The sequence below is a fragment of the Heteronotia binoei genome, chromosome 18 (assembly GCF_032191835.1).
Source record: "Heteronotia binoei isolate CCM8104 ecotype False Entrance Well chromosome 18, APGP_CSIRO_Hbin_v1, whole genome shotgun sequence".
NCBI lineage: Eukaryota > Metazoa > Chordata > Lepidosauria > Squamata > Gekkonidae > Heteronotia > Heteronotia binoei.
The window spans coordinates 46,767,338-46,788,931 of NC_083240.1; the positions used below are offsets into that span (position 1 = coordinate 46,767,338).

Here is a 21,594-nt window from a genome sequence, read left to right on the forward strand (position 1 = left end):
AGAAAGAGGTGGAAGGCTGACAGTCATTTTGTGCTGTCCACAGGTTTAGTACTGACTAAAAGAGAAGCATAAGTATGTATGCATGAATCTTCCAGTACATTTCCAGTATATATTTTCCAGTATATCCTGTATTCATTTCACTCGGTATTTCTAAGTATTATTGGAGACTTGTACAGAAAAATGTAGATTCCAGCAAGAATACATAAACGAACAGCCCAGCTAGTCATCTAGGAAGAGCCGTGAGAGCTTTGCACATTAAAGTTAATGGACTCAACGCATCCGGATGGCTTCCTTATTCAGCTGCTGCACCTTCACAGTCCAGCTCTGACATCTCAACACGCAGCATTAAAAAAGGGACCTGTTCTTTTAGCTTCAGATGCACATTGTGCAGAAAGGGACAATGCAAGGGATATTATTTCAGAGCCCTGGGAGAAATTAGCAAGTCAAATATTGAATCAGCCTCTAGCATATGCTAAGGAGATTGCTTTGATCTTATCCAGCCTAAAAGTCCTATTATTGAATTTAAAGTCTGTGAACACATCTCAGAGTGATATATAAAGCCTATCTGAATGCAAGTTTGAGAAGCAGAAGATGTTTGACAAAGGCAGGAGGGCAAAGCATATTTTAGCTGAAAAGTTACTGCGTGGATTTAAATGAGGGGCAGCTTTCTCTAGATACCCCCCCCCAAGCAATCTGATGCAACAGGTGCTTTGGGGGGGGGGGGTAAGAACAGCCCCAAAGCAGAAAGAACCAAAGATGTAATAATCTCACCTCTGGAACAGGGGAGAGGGAAACTCTCCGGAAGGAGGGGCACTAACTGCGAAGTGACGGCAGAGAGCTGGGGGGAAGATACAGCCTCTCTGGGCAAGCCTGTGGGGTGCATTTAGCAGCAAGCTTCCAGTGGGAGATAAACTCTGCAAAGGTCAGGTGGCCTTTGAAAACAGTCAACCTGCATCAGGAGCAACTGGGAAGATAAAAATGGCCCTGGAGCAGCCAAGCCTGGTAGCATCTTCAGCACAACAAGGCCGCACACCAGGGACCACTCAGGCCAGCCGTGCCAACAACAGGCAGACTTCTCCTGGAAGTCTTACATAGTCACATCAAACTAGGTGCAGGCAGCCCTGCCCTATTCTCAACAATTCAAGGCTGCTGGTGTAGATAGACCACTTCACATGCAGCATGGCAGAGCATCTGCTGTGCAGGCCAAACATTCCATTTCGATCCTTGGCACCTCAACTTCAAGGATCTCAGACTGCAAGTGCCCAGGAGAACTGCTGTCAGTCAGAGAAGACTGGTTAGGGACTTCTTGGACTGAGGCAACCTTCGCACACATGCCCTGAAGTTTACTGGATGGTGCTCCAGTGTCAATAAGTGCTGCATTCTGAATGCTAGAGGACCTGGCAGTCTATGTTTAAAAGTGTTATTTTATTAGCTCAGCAACAATCCATGAAGGACAGACACCCCACTACGTCCAGGGAAGACAGAAAGGTGCTCCTCAAAAGTTGAATGCACCCCAAAAAAACTTACCATTTTATTATTGATTTCATGAAAATGGATTTCACAGACTTTTTCGACCACATCTTCATTCTCAAAAGTTACAAAGCCAAAACCTATAACAGAAAAAAGAAAGGAACAATAAATATTTTTTGTTTTTTGCTTTCTGTTGGATTGCCTGCAAAATGTGGTGCATGTGTTGAACATTAAAAGAACAATTATTATGATTAGTATGGATTAAGTCAATATGGGAACTGCCAGAGTTGGTAGAGTTATACATTTCCCTCCATCATCCTCCAATTTTGCTATAAATTTAAATAGTTATTTGTCTAGGATACGGTAGATGAAACATGAAATAAAAAGGACAATACGTCTCTGCTGCTGCTATAGCATCATGAGCCATCATTTCCTTCATAGCTTTCCCACCTGTCCATGAAGCTGTTGAGCAGGGGTGGGGAACTTTTTTTCTACCAAGGGCCATTTGGATATTTATAACATCATTCGCGGGCCATACAAAATTATCAGCTTAAAAAACTGTGCTCCACCAAGGGAGAACGATTCAGGCTGGCAAAATCAATGCAAATAGTCTGCATTTGAAGTCATGTGGAGAGAGCCTAATTTGGCACACACCCACATCCGACCCACCACCCTAGGCAAATGCCTAAGTCCAGGGCTTTTTTTGGTAGAAAAAGTCCAGCAGGAACTCATTAACATATTAGACCACATCCCTTAATATTAGCCTATTAGGTCACACAATCAGCATATTAGGCCACACCATCTGGGATAATCAAGTGCAAACTGAACTGGTGGTAGCTGGGCAATAAAGGAAAATAAAGAAAGGGGGGGGGAGAAATTAGAATAAAGGGAAATAAAGAAATGGGGGGGAGGAAATGAAAATAAAGAAAAATAAAGGGGAGAAGAAAGGGAAATAAAGAGATCCCCCACTGCACAGTGTGGCTGCGCCTCACAATCCTCCTGCAGGGAGGCTGCCATGTGGCTTGGCTCAGCCCAGCAATCCCCAAGGGCCAGACCAAGTGGTCTCGAGGGCCATAAACGGCCCTCAGGATGGACATTCCCCACCACTGCTGTAGAGGCTTCAGCAGTAGTTTAAACCCAATGAGACTTTCCTCTTTATGGACATCTCCTTAAGCAGCAAGGGGTGGGAGTGAAAGGGTCAGCAGAAAAGGAACACTGATGAATCATCAGTTAGCAGGCGGCGGTGGCAGGGAGAGCGCAGCAGCCCTGCTTTTACAAACATGTTGCAGCTCTGAGCAAGCACACACACACACACACACACACACACACAAGCTCGCCTTTTATTTATGAGGGTTAAAAGAGACCAGCTTTGCTCTCCCTGGAAAGCAGTGGGGATAATCAGTGAGCCTTGGATCTCTGCAGGTCCCAGGCTGTCCTTTCCTTCGCTGTGGCAGTTCAACCCTCCGGGTCAGCCAAGATCCAAAGGTGCCTATTTGTCTCTCTTCTTCCTGAATTACTTTCTCTAATACCTCATCAGGATATCCTGAGGCCTTTAAGGAACTATGAAAGTTGAAGGCCTCTCATCAGCTCACTCATCTTTTCTGCACTGCCGCTTCAAACACTGCGCCTGATTCAGGCCAGTTTAAGGTTGTTTGATGCCTGCTGTCTGCCCGTCAGCCATACACTGCTGTGTTTACCCTGTCAGGCCTTCCTCATGCCAGGCAAAACCAGGCTGCAGGGATCTGGCAGCCAGCTCCAAGTCTGCATAATGATTCCCACACGTCTCTTCAGGGGAGCAGGGAAGGGTGGTGGTGGGGGGAGAATCTATTGTCACGTTTCTGGCTCTGCTCAATGAAGGAATAAATGTAGAAACCCATTAAAATAAAGTGACAACTTCCCCAGTGAACCTATAGAATAGAGCCCGATTCCCAAAATAGTGCCATGAGAAACTTGGCAGCTACCAACAGGACAGAAATTCAACACACAACAGACTCCATGTGGCAAGCAGAGCTCAGAAAATAGAACATCTTCAGCCAGGGGCCCTGCCTCTTGAGGAAATGCTCGTGCCTTTCAGAAACAGGGTGTTTCAGGTTGTGGTGTCTCACCTGGGGACCACCCCTTCACACAGATCCATTCACTTCACATTTGCTGCTTGTGAGGTTTGGAAACTGGATTCTGGTTTGCCCACATCATGGAAACGTGTGTTGGGGGGGGGGGGGGTTATTCACATATTTTTCTCCCTTGTTCCCCTGGGCTGGTTTTAATGGTGGCTTTGCTTCCTTGTGTCTTTTGCTGAGACAGTTTTAATCTTCTTGGTTTTTTAAAATCAGTAATTAAACACATTACAAAAATTTAACCTTCTGCCAGAATACCCATACATTTCAAATATAAAAAATACCACAAATATTTTACATTCTACCATTCTTTCCCCTTGTTTTATCTCTTAAAGCATCTGGCTTCGCCTCTCAGTAGGGCATTGCGGTTAAAATGCCCGGAAAGACCCAGGTTCAACCCCCCGCCCCAACCAAGAAGTTCACTGGATGGCTTTGGGCTGGTCATCCCACTCAGACTAGCCTACCTCACAGGGTTATTTTGAGAATAAAAGAGTGGGGGAGAAAACACCATGTGGTGCTCTCAGCTCCTGGGGGGATGGGCAAGATAAAAATGTAATACATGCAATGTCATGAAGTAACACTGAAGTATTTAAAATACACGATATCAGTCTGAAAAAACAATTCACACAAACAACTCTCTGTAGACTTGCAGAAGGAAAAAACAGGTCTATGCTCCCAAGTAGTTTACAAGCTATAATTGAAAAACTGGAAATGGTAGAGTGGGAGATGGGCTGGGAAGGGGGGAATACAGTAGGGAACTTTGGCCCTGGATAACATAAGCCACATTTATAAGCCTGCCTTTTCAAATGCCTCCTTCTCTCGGTGCACCATCACACCATCAGTTTGTTGGCATACATGAAAAGGCTCCTTGCCCTGGGCTCACGGTGAGCCCACTGAAGGACGGTTAGGGAGACCTTCAACCTTGTGTGCCCCCCAAGTCGTTACTTCACTTGCAAAAGATGGACTAGAAACCATATTCAGTATGAAGCTGCATTTTCAGTGGCTGAATCACATTAAAAAAATCTAGCTCAGTTTGTTTTGAAGTTTCAGCTATTATAAATTCCTTTTTTTAAAAGCTGCTTTAAAATAATATCTGAAGTTAATGCAAACATATACTTTGCTGAAACTGAACTCATGACCCTCATGAACTTATGACAAGCTGCTTTTCTAAGCAAAGCAAGAACTGTGGAGAAAACATCTTCATCGTTAGACATAATACAATAAAATGGCTCACGCTGTTTGCATTATTACAGCTTGATACTAAAGGTCAGGGACTAGCAAGGCACACCACTCCGCCTCCCCCTTGTTACCCACCGAACGAGCTGGCCAACTGTTCTATGCTCAGGAATTCCCTGACCTCGGCTGTTAGGCTCAGCATTCCAATTATAAACCTCAGTCAAATCACATCTTCCACCTCATGGAGAACATCTACCTGACCATCAGTTTCCATCAACAACCTTTGCTTTTGAATGACATTATCTGCTTTTCCACAGGGAGAAGGGGCAGATTAAAGCAGAAAAAGTCACTGGGAAGAAGCAGCACCTGCTAGTGGAGAGTCCAGCCAACAACCAGCCCCCACTAAGTCCTGCCAAGGCTGCTGGGTGTAAAAATGACCTTCTTTGGAGCAGTGGCCATCTAAGGGATCTAAAAACAAGCCATGCAAGTTCTATAGAGGCTCTGCACCATTTTAAATCAATGTATCTTATGGTTATAGCAAATAAACTATTAGGCAGCTCTGTTTAGGGACAGCAAGCTTCAAGTCCAGAGGCACCTTAGAGAGCAACGATATCAGGGTGTGTGTGTGTGTGTGTGTGTGTGTGTGTGTGTGTGATAAGCTTCAAGAGTCAAAGGTCCCTTCTTCAGATCTAACAAAGGGACTTTCAAAAGCTCCTCCTCTGACAACCTGGCTGGCCCGATGTGCTGCTGGACTCAAATCCGGCCCTTTTGCTGCAGACCAACATGGCTGCCCTCTCCAATAATCTATTTAGGGAGCAGCTAACTAATCAATGGAAAAAGTTGGTTTAAATTGGCCTTTTTTCTTGGTGATTTAAATCTCTTCAATTAAAAACCAATCCTCTTTGGGTTCCTTGTATTGTTTTAATCTATTGTAAATTAGAGACTGTTCAATCAAAAGTTGACATATAACTCATTAAATTAAACAGACTTGGTTTGTACACAACAACCTCTTACCTGGCAGAAACCCCCTCCCCCCCCCCCTTCCCCTTAGAAGTAATTGCTGAGGAGAAATCAACCATGAGATTTCTGAATATACCAATTTCACTGTTAAACATCAGTCTGACATTCAAGAATTTAATGTTCGACCAACTCTCCTTCTGCGTTAAATGCCTCTGACTTGTGGTGACCTTATGAATTAATGACCTCCAACACATCCTATTATTAACAGACTTGCTCAGTCTTGTAAACTGAGGGTCCTCCTGGCTTCCTGACTGAATCAATCCATCTCTTGTTGGGTTTTCCTCCTTTCCTGTTGATGTCAACTGTCCCCAGCATCAGTCTTCCAGTGCTTCTCACCTTCTCGTAATGTGACCAAAGTACAATAGCCTCAGTTTAGTCATTTTAGCTTTTAGGGAGCGTTCAGGCTGGATTTGATCTAGAACCCACTGATTTGTCTTTCTGGCTATTCACAGTGTCTGTAAAACTCTCCTCCAACTTCACTTTTCAAAGGAATCAACCTTCCTCCTTTCAACTTTCTTCACTGTCCAACTTCCATGCCTTACAGTGTAATGGGGATACTGTGGCATGAATTATTTTGATTTTGGTCATCAGCAGCACATCTTTACACTTTATAGACTCTTTTTCAATTCCTTCATGGCTGCCCTTTCCCAGCCTCTGTCTCCTTCTGGTTTCTTGGTTGCAGTCTCCCATGATAGAGCCAAGGAACAGAAAATCTTTAACAATTATGAAGCAGTAAGGTTATTACACTCAGAATCTTATCAGGCTACAGTTTAGCAAAACATAAAAATAAAACCATCCCCAAAGTAAAAACAAGACAAGCTAGGGTGCCTGTAGACTCTCTGCATGATTAAAAACAAATCCTATTATAAAGTTGTATAATTAACAGCATCTCCTGCCATTTTCAGTTCCAGTGCAAACTACAGAAATCATGATACCTTGAAAGTCATGTATTTTGCCAGGTATGACAGAGGTAACAAATTCTAAATAAATCACTGGAATTGTCCATACCGATCACTAATGGTTCAATACAGATCCCCCCAGATTCATTAAGGCTACCACAACACAGCAAATAATGGCAGATTGTCTTGATTCACCTGATCTCAAAAAGACAACACCACTGGTTCAAAGCAATTTTCCAGTATCATCCCTCAAGATCATGGACAGGCTTGGAAGGAGCATCACCTGCCCTGTCCCTTCCCCTCTTCTCACACCTGTCTGCACAATTACAGCTCCCAGAACTGCACTCACTTCTAAAGATGGCCTAATGACCAAAAAACTACTTATCTTGACTGTGAACTTTGGGCATTTCTGAGGTACTCAGCAATCCTTGTGCTCTACACTATTGACATGTGGCAGAGTTATTAAAAATCACAGCATTAATTTATGCCTCAGGCCGACTCCTAGAATTAATTATTGTGCCACATTTGCAAGTAGCAATAGGGGACACTTGTTGAGATCTGGATTAAGAAGGGAGATATTTGAATACAGTAGATGAACTTAAACCACCCCATAAAAAGTCTGCCGTGAAAACGTCGATGTCACCCCAGAGTCGGAAACGACTGGTGCTTGCACAGGGGACTACCTTGACCTTTGGATGAACTCTGCCCTCATGTGGATGGCCCAGGCTAGCCTGATCTTGTCAGATCTCAAAAGCAAATGGCGAGGAACGAAATGGGAGATCACTAAGGAAGTCCAGGGCTGCTCTGCAGAGAGAAGCAACAGTAAACCATCTCTTAACATGTCTTGCCTTGAAAACCCCTACTGGGTCGCCATAGGACAGCTGCAACTTGACAGCACTTTCCACTGCCACCAACCAGATGGACTTGACATCATACTTGGATCTGGGCAGAGAGCACAACCCCATTGAGACATCTCAGTCTGAACAATGGCTGGTTTGTGCAAACAGACATTATACTCAGGATACTGGAGGTTACTAGATACAGAACAAATGTGGTTTACGTCGCACGGTGGACTCTGCATCAGAGCACAGGGTTAGCCTAGGTAGCCCTCCAAGTTCTTCCAAGTGCTGTCAAGCTGCAGCAACCCAGTAGTGCTTTGAAGGCAAGAGATATTCAGAGGTGGTTTACCATTGTGGAAGTGGGGTTTCTCCACCTTTCCCCATCTCTTTCTTCTCTTTATCTGCTTTCTCACCCATCCTGTTTTAACTGCTGTGCAGCAATGCCTGCAGCTTTTACAGTCAAACTTTGTGTGATCTAGTTGACTTAATATGAAATGCCAGGAATTTTGGGACTCTAGTGAGTTAACTCATTATTGGTATGATTAGACAGTATACCACAGGGATCCAAGTTTTGCTCAGCCCTAGAAAGTCCAGTTCTGCAAGTCATTAATTGCTTGATTGCCAGGAACATCTTCATCATTAGTATCTCATTAGCAAATAATGCAGCAGAGGATTCCACATTCAATTCCGCCCCCTCCCCCCCGCACCTTCAGCTGCCAGTAACAAGAAGCGAAAGGGCATTTATTGGCGATAGACTTATCCATGCATAACAATGCCAGAAAGTCCACCACAAATCAGTAACACCTCCCTGGCTTCCGTGCTATTTGGCTGTCTTTCCCTCAGACCTGAAAAACACTCGGTCAACAAGCAGTCTGCTGCAAGAGAGATACAGATCTGACTCTATTTAGAGATAACAGGAAAAGAATATTTTTAAAGTTGTGAACGTTCATTTTCAGGTTTTAAAAGGTCTGCACCATTTTCAAACACATCTGGCTTCTTAGTTTGATAATGAAACAGCAAAGCTGATCCATCAAAAAGCTCTTTATTTATGGGCCCAAGGAAGGCCAAGGCCAAAGAAGGTGGGTCCTACTTCTGTCCTGCTGAGCCGCTGAACAAACTCGGAGGGGCCCTGAGCCAGAGGAAGGCTCCCTAGGTTGGAAGGAGGCTCCCTGGAGGATGACTGATCCACCCCCAAGATTAACAAACCAATGAAGTTCAGCTCATTGAAACAGTGTGTGATCGTTCCACCTGCCGGACATACGGCCCAAGCAACAAACTGATTGACAGGTGTCTCATAGCTAGATCTTGACTTCAGTTATGTCATGGGCATGAAGGCTAGGCTGGAGCTTCTTGCATAGATTCTCAGATTCAGACATGCACTAGACTAGCTGATCCCAAACCCCAGCCCCTGAGATCAGTTGGCAGATCAAGGAAACCCTATTCTGGAGAGCAGCAGGCAAAAGTTATTCCTCTGTTGACCAGACAAAGGTTGAAAACCAGCTCCTAGCATTTATGTATCAGGTCTGGCTAGGGATGGCATCATCTTCTCACTGCTCAGAGCAGTACCGGGAGGGGAAGGGGAAGCAGGCCTATGGAGTGGCATTACTTCCAGGAAAACCCAGAAATGACATCACACCTCTGGGAATATTCAGAAGTGCTATGATGAACCACAGAGTCTTCTGTGATTCCTAGAGGAAACTGATGTCATGGGAGGGGGGGGGGGGGCTGAAATCTCCAGAAACTCTGTGGTAAACCACAGAGATTTTGGCAATTCTTCAAGAGGCTTGACCTCATTCGAGGTTTTCCCCAGAAGTGATGTCATGCTGTCACTAATGGCTGCCCCAAAACCCTCCTCAGCATCACCTGATGGTTGCCAGTTCAAGCCTAGCAACCCTAAGGCCTGGCTAATCCAAAGGCTTCATATTGCAAGCCACCCACCACCTCCAGTATTGCAAAGGCCTGTTCCTCTCCACGCTTTGGGAGAAACATAGTCGCATGTAGCTCTCTAGGTCACCTGATTCAAGCCCCAGCACACTGGGCAATAAGGTGGAAAGTCCTCCCAGAGAAGCACTAGGGTGGAAAGTCCTTTCAAAAATGCACATTAGCTGATAAAAGGAATTGATGTGCAAGTTAGCTGACATAAACAGGTCAACAGTGAAGAAATCTAAAGACTGGAAAAGGCTGCCAAGAGTACCCCTTACCTCTCCCTTTGTCCATTAAAAACTCTGTGATGCATAGATCTCGAGAAGTGAGCCCAAGAGTACTTCTGAATCTTTATATAATGTGAAGCAAGAAATGGTGTGTGCTCCAGGACACATTTCTGCTTGCTTATTTCTTCAGAACATTTCTATGCCACCTGTCCAATCACACCTGAACAGTTTGTTTACACTGTTTTCCAAATCTGTAATCCAAGTCCTACTGGATTGTTAACTGATACCTTACGGTGTCGGAGTGAACTGTTTTCTATTGCTTTTACTATACTTTTACTTTTGGAACCCATTCTCTGCATATTGTATTTCATGCCCTGAACAGTTTTGATTGCTTTCACATTCCATAATCCTAGTCCTAAACATTGTTTATTGAATAACTGATGCTGTTTGACTGAATTTGTATTCTGTATTTTGCAGTCCACTTTAAGTCGCAGCAAGAAAGGTGGGTTGGAAGTGAAATAAAAGAAATAATTAAACCTTCTTGACAATCTCTTCTAGGGAGCACAAAAAAATCCGATATATAACTTCCTGTTCTTCAATTTTACCCTTGCAACAGGGTCTGAGGAGTCAAAAAGGCTCATAAAAAACCAGGACACAAAAACAGTACTCTGTATACAAGACAACTTGTATAGGTGTATACATACATATATACATGGAACACACAGATCCCAGGTGTATGCTCTATGAGAGCCTAGTGCCCAAGAGTCATCACCAGCTAACTCCTTCATGTTAGACTTGATTCCTATTTGCTGTGTGCACCTTTCCAAGAGCCTGGGAGAGAAATCTAGGATTTTATCTTCAGGACAGCCTGAGGAATACAAAACAACTCTCCTGCACTGAGAAGAGATTGTCTAAAATTTTAAAATCCTGAGTGCCCCTCTTTGATCTAATAAGTCCTGTGGTTTGGAGTAAAGACAGCAGTTAAAAGAATAGCTTGCCAACTCCTACAATTTAACTTATTACAGGCAACGCAGCAAGCACACAGCTCTTGGCTACCCACCCATAGCACCGAACAATCTGTCTCTATTAGTAAAATGCAACGTAACAGTCTTAATGGCTGCACAAGGGTCTCTTTTTGTTTCTATTTGTGGCAGCCTTTTAGGTAAATGGAAGGCAAAGCTTCTCTCTCTTCCTAGCAGGCAACCAACTTGCTGTGTCTTCTAAATGACTGGGCATTAACAAAAATTAAAAGCAATGAAAAATATGGACAATAAATGGACACTCCAAATCCCTCACACATTTAGCAGCACAGAATGGGGAATACCGCTTGTAAGATATAGTATGTTGGCCCAAACTGATGGCCATTCCAATCCCAGCGTCCTGTTAGACAGCAACTGGCCAGATGCTTCTGGGAACCTCAAAAAAGAGGAATGATGAGAACAGCTGCCATCATCTGGTAATCAGTGATATACTGCCTCTGAATACGGAGGGAGGATCTCTGTAGATGGATGGACTGGCCCTTAGGCAAACACGGAATGAGAGTCAGAATGCTGGACTCTTATTACTCAGTCTCAAAGAAAGGAAATCTCCAAACTAATCATAAGGAAGTACCTAACTTTCAGGGACTGCACGTCCATGGCTGTCGCAAAGGAATGGCAGGACTGAGGAACCAAGTGCATTTTGCTTTGCGGGGCTCACATGATACAGAATATTAGCACCTCAATTTAAGACATCGCACTCACCCATGGTTTCCAAACATACAAGCAAACTATGGTTCAGGGTTGCTGGGCTACTTTTACTGTCCAGCTGCTCATTGCTCCTGTTTCTATGGTTCAGGAGCTTCCTGAAATAGAGTGCTGGCAGTAGATGTAGTCAAGTCAACCATCACAACAAACCATAGTTAGCACAAACTGTTTGGGAGTGGGATTCTCCCCGCTGACCAGCTTCGAGGCAGCAGATTGGGGGATCCCGAGGCAGATTGGGGGCCTGGCAACCTTATTATGTTATGACAGATGAATGAAACTGCTGGACGTGGTGGGGAAATCCATGCAGACCTACATAGAATCATAGAGTTGGAAGGGATCTCTAGGGTCATCTAATCCAACCCCCCGCACAATGCAGGAAACTCACAAATACCTCCCCCCTATACATAAGTCCTGTATACCTGGGAGTTCTGCATATAGTGGTCCGAGGGGAAATGACAATCTCCGTCTCAGTAAGAAAATGGAGTGTCAAGGAGCTGCCTCACAAACTGCATTATGGGGACAGTTGCCTACACTGTGCTTTAGAGAGTAGGGCATCACCCTCTTAGAAAGTTGGTACAAGAGCTGAGCATGCACGCACACATGCACGCACACACACACACACACACACAGAGGGTGGGAGATGGCTGAGGAGTCCACAGAGGCCAGGTACGGTATGGCCTACACGCTTACCATGCTAGGATCCAGTGCCACCAAGACTGATTCTCCCCTCCCCAGACAACCTGAGCAACATATAACTCTAGGCCCAAAAGGCTCCCTCAGTGACCAGGGCCCCATAATCTGTCATCCTGGCTCCCCACCCTCAGGACCAATTTATGTCATTGTTATTTTTTTTCCTTTCACGACTTATGAGACTGCATGTATATGAGATGATGGAGGGGGGGGGGCATGGGGAGTCTGGGGGGTCAAGTTTCAAGAGACATTAAGTCTGGGCTCTGTCCTCCTGCTGGACAACACAGGCAAATGGGCCATACAGATACAAAAGCTATTGCATTTGAAACTTTTTTCAAAATCCATTAAAAAAATAACAACAGGCTTCAAGGCTTGCATTGACTGGTATTTAAAATGCATATGCCAACCAACCCTATCATTTTTCCAAAGCCAGGAAATAAACTGGTAATTTAATCTGGAAGGAAAATTTTATAACCTGTGATGTACTTTGTGGGGTGGGAGGTGGGGTGGAATTCCATCCAGTTTCTGAAAAAAATTACAAAGATACCATATGCAAAAGAGAGAGAAAAAAAATACATATTCCTTTTTCCAAGCCCCATTAGTCAGGGTAATGAATACACACTCATTTTTAAATTACCTCAAGTCTTAGAAACCTTTCTGGATTAAACAGACAATTGTTTCTTATGAGTGGTACAAAGAGTCAACAACCAAAAAAAAGCGTTCCACCAAAAGTGCATGAGAAAGATTAACAGAAAACAAAAGAGGCTGCTTAAAACGGTGACATAAATAGGAATCCGGTTGTCAAGGAGCGCACATTTTAAAATGAAATTATACTGCATCTTCCTGAATGAAGCTATTATTGGAAGCTAACAAGCTCTATTTAAGAGATAAGCGTTTAACAGAGTCAAACAGGGTGGTTTCCCCCTCCCGCTTTATTCAAATGAATAAAAACTGCATATACATTTGAATAATCCTTTTTGAAAGAAAAATAAAAGGAATTGAGGGGGGGGGGGAGAAACCTGGAAGGGGAAAATGAGGGTGGAGGAAAAAACAAAGAGCCCCTAAAATGTGGTGATCTGAGCCAAGCCAGATCACTGAAGCGATACAAAGGCAGGAATTTTGCCATTTTGAGGGCAAAGAGAAAGAAAAAAAGGTAAAGTTGTCCCTGTGCAAGCCCCAATCGTTTCCGACTCTGGGGTGACGCTGCTTTCACGTTTTCACAGCAGACTTTTTACGGGTGGTTTGCCATTGCCTTCCCCAGTCCTCTACGCTTTCCCCCAGCAAGCTGGGGACTCATTTTACCGACCATGAAGGATGGAAGGCTGAGTCAATCTGGAGCCGGCTACTTGAACCAGCTTCCGCTGGGATAGAACTCAGGTCGTGAGCAGGGGACTCAGACTGCAGTATTGCAGCTTTACCACTCTGCACCACGGGACTCTTAAAGAGAAAGAAAGGAGAAGCAAATATAAGCAGAAATAATTTGGGAAATACATAGCCAAAAATCACTGGAGGAGGGACAGTAGTCCTCAGGGACATGGAAGTCTCAGTCAGTCCCCTGCTCTTCACTTTCTGCTGCATTTTCCTCCAAGGTAGTTTTGTGTAGGCCCAAGCAACAAAAGAAGACGGGGACGGCAAAAGATGAGAAGGCTGGACAGTGTTACTGATGTAACAAACACGACTTTGAGCGGACTTTGGAAGATGGTGGAGGGCAGGGGGGTCTGGAGTGACTTCGCCCATGGGGTCGCAGAGAGTTGGACTTGACTGTGCAACTGAGCAACAAATCAACAGTTTTGGCAATATTTGGAGTACCCTTCTTTCTTTAAAAAGGCTGAATTTAAATCACAGGCTGACAATGGAATTCCTCAAAGCCCTGATGCCACAGACAGGGCTGGCGCATCCCAGTAGGCCAGGTAGGTGGCTGCCTAGGGCACTACCTGGCCTCAGGGGCACTGGTGGGCACCCCTCCATGCCACCCCTGGTGCCCCTCCCCCCCTGCTGCGCTCACCCTTGCTGCCTGCCTCTCCACCACCTTCCTCCACCTTGCTGCCTACCCATGGGGAAGAGGTACTGGGGGTGACAGGTGTGCTCAGAGCCAGGCTCTAGTGCCTGAGCGCATGTGCTGCCCTGCCAACCCTGCTCGGCCTTCCCGGGTCTGTGCTTCCATTGGGAAGGCTGACTGGGGGTGGCCTGGTGGTGGGTGAGCTTGGAGGAGCTCCATGGCTGTGCCGCCTGCCACAGCTGCGTTCACCCTCGCGGGCATGGGAGCAGGCCAGGGGCTGAGGGCGCCAGAAATCCTGGTGCTGGCCCTGTCCACAGCAGCCTCTTGGGCCTGGTTCCTGGTTGCATGATGATCCCATAGGCACAGAGCTCCTCCCACCATCAGCTTCTTCAGGAGTGGAAAGCCTTGACCTCAGGATTTGAGAATGGCCCAGGCTCGGTGTGGCTTGTGGGGAAACCCCCCAGCTTCTCCACTAAGGATTTTGGGAACCAGGTACCAGGAAGGACCTGTCTCCGCCTGACAAGCAGTTAGAGGAACTCATCCAGGGGTAGGCAGACCGATCACCTGGTTCAGGACAAAACAGCTTTATATGGTCATGTCAGGCTGTGAGTTGATTCATATAGGCCATTCCATATTCTTACAGAACTCCTCCGATCATTCTGAGGTCCTGATAAGAGTCTGGAAAAGCCATGCAGCTTTGAATTCAAAGCCTTCCATGATTCAGTTTTGCTAGAAACAAACCTGGGTGCAAAACCTAACCCTAGGACTCTATGATTGGCTAGACAGTGCATCTGAGAGGGGAAAGCACCAATTACGGTTGCCAGCCTCCAAGTGTGGGCTGGAGGTTTCCTGGAATTACAACTGATTGCCAGACTACATAAATTGCATGCTTGTTCATCTACCAAAAAACATTTATTCCACTTCCCCTGGAGAAAATGGCCGCTTTGGAAGGTGGACTGCTGGGCATTATGCCCTCCCAAGGTCCCTCCTCTCCTGAAGCCCCCGCCTCCCAGGCTTGAGCCTCCAGTCTCTAGATTTCTGAACCGGGAGTTGGCTACCCTACCCCAGGGGCAGCTTCATCACATGCACTGGCCAAGGTTTGCTACAGAAAGCAGATGAATGATACCCAACTCTCAGTCTGCTATAGTGGTTAGAGCCAGGTTCAAACCTCCCCTCTGCCACAGAAGCTGGCTGGTGACCCTGGGCCAGTCACACATGCTCAGCCGCGCCTACCTCACAGGGCTGTTTTGATGATAAAACGGAGAAGGATGTAAGCTGCTTTGGGAAAGTACCAAGAAGGAAGATGGAGAAATGAAGTAAAAAGAATTCCTGGGGATCTGTTCACACACCTGTTGGGAAGGATCTGCTTGCTGCCTCCAGGTGCTTATTAGTGGCCCAAGCGGCTTCCTGATCTACCTCACATGCCGCTTCCTATGTGGAGGGGAGAATGCCATCATGGAGCACTTTGGGTCCCTGCTGGGGAGAAACATGTCTATAAAGGAATAAAAATAATCAGGGCTTTTTTTGAGCAGGAACAGAGAGGAATGCAGTTCCAGCGGGCTTGGTGTCAGGAGGTGTGGCCTGATATGCGAATGAGTTCATGCTGGGCTTTGTCTAGGGGGAAAAAAGTGTCATTCAGGGCTCCGCCCAGTCTCTTTAAAATGTGGAGTTGTTTCCTTGAGATGATGCCAGTGCCCATCTACTGGCAGAGAGAGCCAGGATCAATGCAGCAGGTGGCTTCTTCTCTCCCAGCGTAGAGCTGTGCTTGGGGAATGGGGGTGCATCCAAGACAGAGGCCTCACTTTCGGCCCCTTGATGTCAGCAGGCTGCCGTGGTTCAAGTAGGTCGGTTGAGAAATCCCTGCACTAGAAAAAACAAAATATCTGCAAGGGGAAAGCGTGAGGTGGGGGGGGAGCAGAGAAAAAGAAAACGAGAATGGATTGAAGCGCAGATGTATGCAACAAGAAAGGGTTCACGCCTCCCTTAGCAACTGATTGCATCTCCAAGACCTTGGAAATAGATGGTTTCCAGTAAATGGGAAAGCAGGGCCTTTCTGATGGCTCCAGACTGCCAGGGAGCCTGGAACAGCACAGCTGGGGGGCAGGGGACCTCCCTCTTCCCCAGCCAGCAAAGCTCCTTTCTTTCTCTGCATGGGACGGAAAGGCGTTGGGCTGAATAATGAGACAGGTGTGTGGCACAAAAATAAACAGAATAAATTAATCCTGTGGGTGAAGCAGCGGCTGGGGCCCCAGCCCCCTTGCATCATTCCTAGGCTGCCAAGCCAATTAAGCGTTCTAGGGAGCTCCCAAGAAGAGAGGCGCTCAGCCAATCTGTGCCAGGCTGGAAGGATGGCTTGGATCCCTAATGAGCCCTGCAGCAGAAGACTGCATTGGTGGCCTCTGATCACAGCATCCAACCGGCACTTCCTCCGCCAACCAATCCCCAAGTCCCTCATGGGATGCAGAAGTCCTCACACAGAAAGCCACATTAGATTCCTTTTCAATTACTCCCCTGAAGAGACCCCGCCCCTGCTAGCCTCCTTCCACTCGATACATTCGCATCCATAAACGCGGTTCAATCGGAGTGAACTTTTTCACACTCACTCAGGCAAACTGCTTCCAGTCCATCACAGTTGCCCACCCTAAGATTGTGTGCTCCTTCCTCCCGACGCCTGTTCTCTGAGAAGGTAGGCGTTTAAAAACCTGATTTTGGCCTTCTTCTTAGCCCTCTGCCCTGCCCAGCATCCATCCTACCTCCGTGGCTTGCGTCTCACCCCTGAGTCCTCCCTGTTCAGACATCCGTATTGTCCCTGCTGCCTGCTCATCCCGTCCGCCCTCTCCTGCTGCCACTGTAGAGCCGCCGAAGATGACAGAGGCCATCTCCCCCCGCCCTCATGGTGCTGCTGGCCAGTGAGCTGAAGAGGCGAGAAAGGTCAGGCTAGGATCTGGGAGTCCTGAGTTCAAACCCACACTCTACCATGGAAGCTTGCTGGGTGACCTTGGGCCAGTCACATCCTCCTCCTCCTCATCATCATCAATTTTATTTATATCCCGCCCTCCCTGCCAAAGCAGGCTCAGGGCGGCTAACAACACAATCAAAACTTACATTGTACAGTGTTTAACAATACTTCAGACAATGGAATGGGATACACACTGTACCCCATTCCATTGTCTGAAGCAGTGTGCCTGCATATGAAAGCTTACATTCTGAATAAAACTTTGCTGGTCTTAAAGGTGCTCCTGGACTCCTGCTTTGTTCTCTTGCTTCAGACCAACATGGCTGCCCACCTGGATCTCTCTCAATTGTAAAGGGTTCTTAGATGCTGCAAGACCTCGTGTGGGACAGCAGCCAGGTCTTTGCAGGGAAAACCGAAGCAAAGATTTGTCCAGATGAACCAGGGTTGACTGCTCATGTCTGCAAGCTGAAGCCTGGTTTCTCAAACTTAAAAGAAACCATGGAGTTGCATTATGTCTATACCAACCCAAAGTTCTGTAAGGACAAGTTTCCCTCCACTATGCTGGATGCACGATGGACAGACCACAGAACAGCAAGACCCAACAGTCCTGGTCAGTATTCTGCCTGAACGGAATGTACCACCCTAGAAACCCTCCCCACAATTCCTCACGACATCTCTGTGGTTCCACCAAAGATGTGCAGAGGTTTCCTAGAAAGAAATGGCCACTGCCAAAAGGGGTGCCTAAAGACTGTAAATTTGAAAACTGGGCTACAATCTGTGTGAGATGCATCTCAGGCCTTTTTCTTGACCATCTGAGAACACTGCCTCCTGCAAAACCACTTGAAATTCTAAAATTGTTTGGGGTTACAGTCTTACCAACGTTATAATTGTCATAACTCCCCCCTCCCCTTTTGCAGGTAAAAGGCAGATCTGGTAAAAGCAACTGCAGCTTCCAATTTCTCCTTCATGACATCATGACAATGTGTGGGATTTCTGAAAAAATTATGACTCTAAGGGGCTTGACAGCCTCAGGGCTAGATGGTTTCCTAAGGAAAATTTCCCCTCCTGATTATGGGGGATGTGTGAATAAAGCACAGCCATATTGATTCACACCAATCTATGCATCGACTGTGCAGAATCCACTTGCAATTCCCAGCAGCACTCGAAAGCTTTGCAACGGGGAGGGATGGGACCAGGCAAGTGACGGAAATAAATTAAAAAGAGTCTCAACTTTTCTTGTTTCTAGCCTTGTTATTAATGGATGGAATGGGGGCTCGTTTATCAAAGCAGAGGGGAAATTAATTGACGCCGGCTTTAATATTATTATGCCCAGCTTGTCTAGTCACATTTCTTCATTTTTTTAAAGGCGTTTTATTAACAGTTTACAGCGGCCAGCTGCCAAAGCGCATGGAGTAAACAAGAAAGCAGGTGCATGAATCGTGTGGCTGCAGAAAGAGGGATTTCTGCACAGCTTCAGCACAAGTGTCTTAAGGGAGAGACAAAGTAAATATGGACTCCAGAAAGATCAGATGGCAAGAAATCATATTAAAAGGCACAACAACCGAGGAGTCATATTTCTTCATTATGCGGGCCAGGCTGCAAAAATAGGTTTCTGGTTGTGGGGGTGACAGGATAATGCACATCCTTTTGGAACATGTGGTGATTTGTGTTTGCCTAAAGCTCAGGCCAGCAACTCCCTGCTAACAAATTGGGTGTTCGGAACTGAGCAGAATCCAAGTGAGGACCAGCCATGCCGGTGGCTTTCACTGACTCACTCGCTTGCTCAGAAGCCAGTGGACAAAGAAGCCCTCTCCTCCCCAGCAGAAAGAGACAGGTTAACTGCCCCTATATTAAAGAAGAAGAAGAGGAGGAGGAGGAGAAAGAAGAAGAAGAGGAGGAGACTGGATTTATACCCCATCCTTCATTATCCAAAGGAGTCTCAGACTGGCTTACAATCTTGTTTCCCGTCCCCTTCCCACAACAGACACCCTGTGAGCAATGCTCTCTCTAAGCTGTGGCGTCTTGTGAGCAAAAATTCTACTTTGTGAGTTACTGACATTAAAGTTGTGAGCTACTGCATACATTAGTTTGCTCTGGGGTCATTTTTTCCTTAGCAAAGACAAAAAGTGTGAGTTGGAGGCTAAAAACTGCGAGCTAGCTCACACTAACTCAGCTTAGAGGGAACATTTCCTGTGAGGTAGATGGGACTGAGAGAGCTCTCAGAACTGCTCTTGAGCAGAACAGCTTTGAGAGAACTTGTGTTTGACCCAAAGTCACACCAGCAGCTGCATGTGAAGGAGGAGTGAGGAATCAAACTCGGTTCTCCCATATAAGAGTCTGCGCACTTAACCACTACACTAAACTGGCATTGTGCTTCCCTGTCCCTTGGAGTCCCTACCTTTCCCTGGTTAGCTTTGTTTACATGTGCTCTGTTTAGGGCTCTGCTCTTTTCCCAAGTCACAGTGTGCTGCAGGGACAGGCGCTGCCTTTATCGCCACTCCTTGTCAACTGAGAGCTCAGGGAATACTAGGTGGGGCAGATATCAAGCTAACCCGACAACAGACCAGGGAGGAATGAGAGGACCTCAGCTCCGAGGCCCCCAGCAGCAAGAGCAAAGGGACTGCGACCCCAGAGGAACCCACCCCGCCGTGTGGCAGGACAGCTGAAGGCCAGCAGGTGGGGCTGGACAACCCACAGAGCCAATCTGTTGTGGATAAGCTGATGGATTCAAACTAGGGGGGAGGCCTTGGGCCACCACCTTCTCTCAGCCTACTGCACAGGGCTGTGGAGGGGATGAAAGAGGAATAAAACCCCACCCCAGCTATGTCATGCTGGCTCTTTTGGAGAAGGGGGAGATTCAAATAGGACAAAACAAACAATAATAAATGAAATGGAAACATCAGAGCAACATCTAATATGCAACTGAAAACGAACAAATGGCAACGCTGGCAACGCTGGGTTCACAAGCCAGGCTTGGAGCTGGAAGGGCAGGAGCTGCACACACCCCTCAAGGGCAGGAACACGAATGGTTCCCACTGTGAGCACAGGCTCACTGCTTGCTGTTCTCAGCCAGAGAAGCGGGGGGGGGGGGGGGATAAACCAAATCCAAGCACACACCTGTGGCCAAAGCCAGAGAATACCAACCTCATTTAATTCTAAAGCCTCCTCTCTAGCAGTGTGTCTGTGAATGACACTTGTCAAGGGAGAAGATTAGCTCGCAGATGCTTTCTGGTGCACACGCAACGTGTCTGGAGCTGGCCAGAAAGGGGGGGGGGGGGACTCTGAGCCTGTTTCTCTCAACAGACACAAGTAGGACTGCCATTAAGATGTGCAAATGCGCAGCCTGGGCCAGAGAGCCCGCTCTCCAAAGTGAAATTGGCAGACAAGTGCCTCCAAGCGAGAACTCCACAAAAAGGTGCTAGCATTTCAATATAAACACAGCAGGAAAGCAGAGAGCTGAGGTCAGTCACGCAGCTGGATGGAAGGGCAACCATATTCTTTGGCTTTTGTTCCAAATGGGAAGGCTCAGATTTCCTCTCCTCTCCTCGATGGCATTTGCAAGAGAGCTCATTCAAAGGCGTGGGGGGGGGGGTGTCTACACACGCACAAAGGGAAGGAAAGAATGAGAATGTGGGAGGAATGGTTCAGTAAGTCTGAGTAGAAATAATTCCATATTGTTGGAATATCAGCACAAGGCGGCCCTGGGCTTTCCTCTGGACACCTGTCCAAGATAGGTGCCATTCGGTGCAGCACAGGGACTTGGTTTTTCAAAATCTTGGGAGATGCCTACCTCATTTACCTGAACACCATTCTGCACACTGACACTTTTGCTGACAAGGCTGGTGACAACTATTGAGCCTGCGGGAGCTCCAGGGCAGGGTCCCCGATCCCAAGCAGCAACTTACCTTCCTCCTTCTTGACTTTTGCTACCAGAGGTGCATCCCGTAGCGGAAGGACAGGATAAATACAAATAAAAATGGGTGTGTGTGAGAGAGATGGGACTGTTTGACTACCGGGCAGAAGGTGGGTCGGCGGGGGGGGGGGGGGGGTGTCCTCAACACAAGGAGCTCCTTGCTCTTTCAGAATGTCTTCCCATTACACCAGGGGTGTAGCTAGGGCTTTCGGGGCCCGGGGCCCAAGATTTATGTGGGCCCCCCTACATGTGCGCACGCCGCCGGAAACAGGAAGTGACGTCATTTTTTTCCCCACGCCACCTGCCGGAAACGGGAAGTGACATCACTTCCTGTGACATCATTTCCCCCCGCGCCACCTGCCAGAAGCAGGAAGTGACATCACTTCCTGTGGCATCACGTCCCCCAAATGACATCATTTCCCTCAAATGCCACTGCCGGAAACAGGAAGTGACTTCACAGCACTTCCTGTGATGTCCCCAAAAATCCCCCAAATATCACCGCCGGAAACAATTTTGTTCTCAAATCCTGTATATACTTCATCAGTATATGGGATAAGGCACTTTCTCAACTGTGCTGCATAATGCAGCCTATTTATTTTGTCCTGTTTGCTCTGTTGGCTCTA

General features: G+C 46.7%; 1 protein-coding gene across 12 annotated transcripts in view; it reads right to left on the bottom strand.

Annotated features, from left to right (window-relative positions):
* Window positions 1-21,594, bottom strand: part of MSI2 (musashi RNA binding protein 2) — a 568,927-nt gene that overhangs the window by 144,170 nt on the left and 403,163 nt on the right. For all 12 annotated transcript variants that reach the window (XM_060259524.1, XM_060259515.1, XM_060259513.1 and 9 more), the window contains one exon: window positions 1,528-1,610. In XM_060259524.1, coding sequence (XP_060115507.1) covers window positions 1,528-1,610 — 83 coding nt within the window. The remainder of the gene's footprint in view (window positions 1-1,527; window positions 1,611-21,594) is intronic.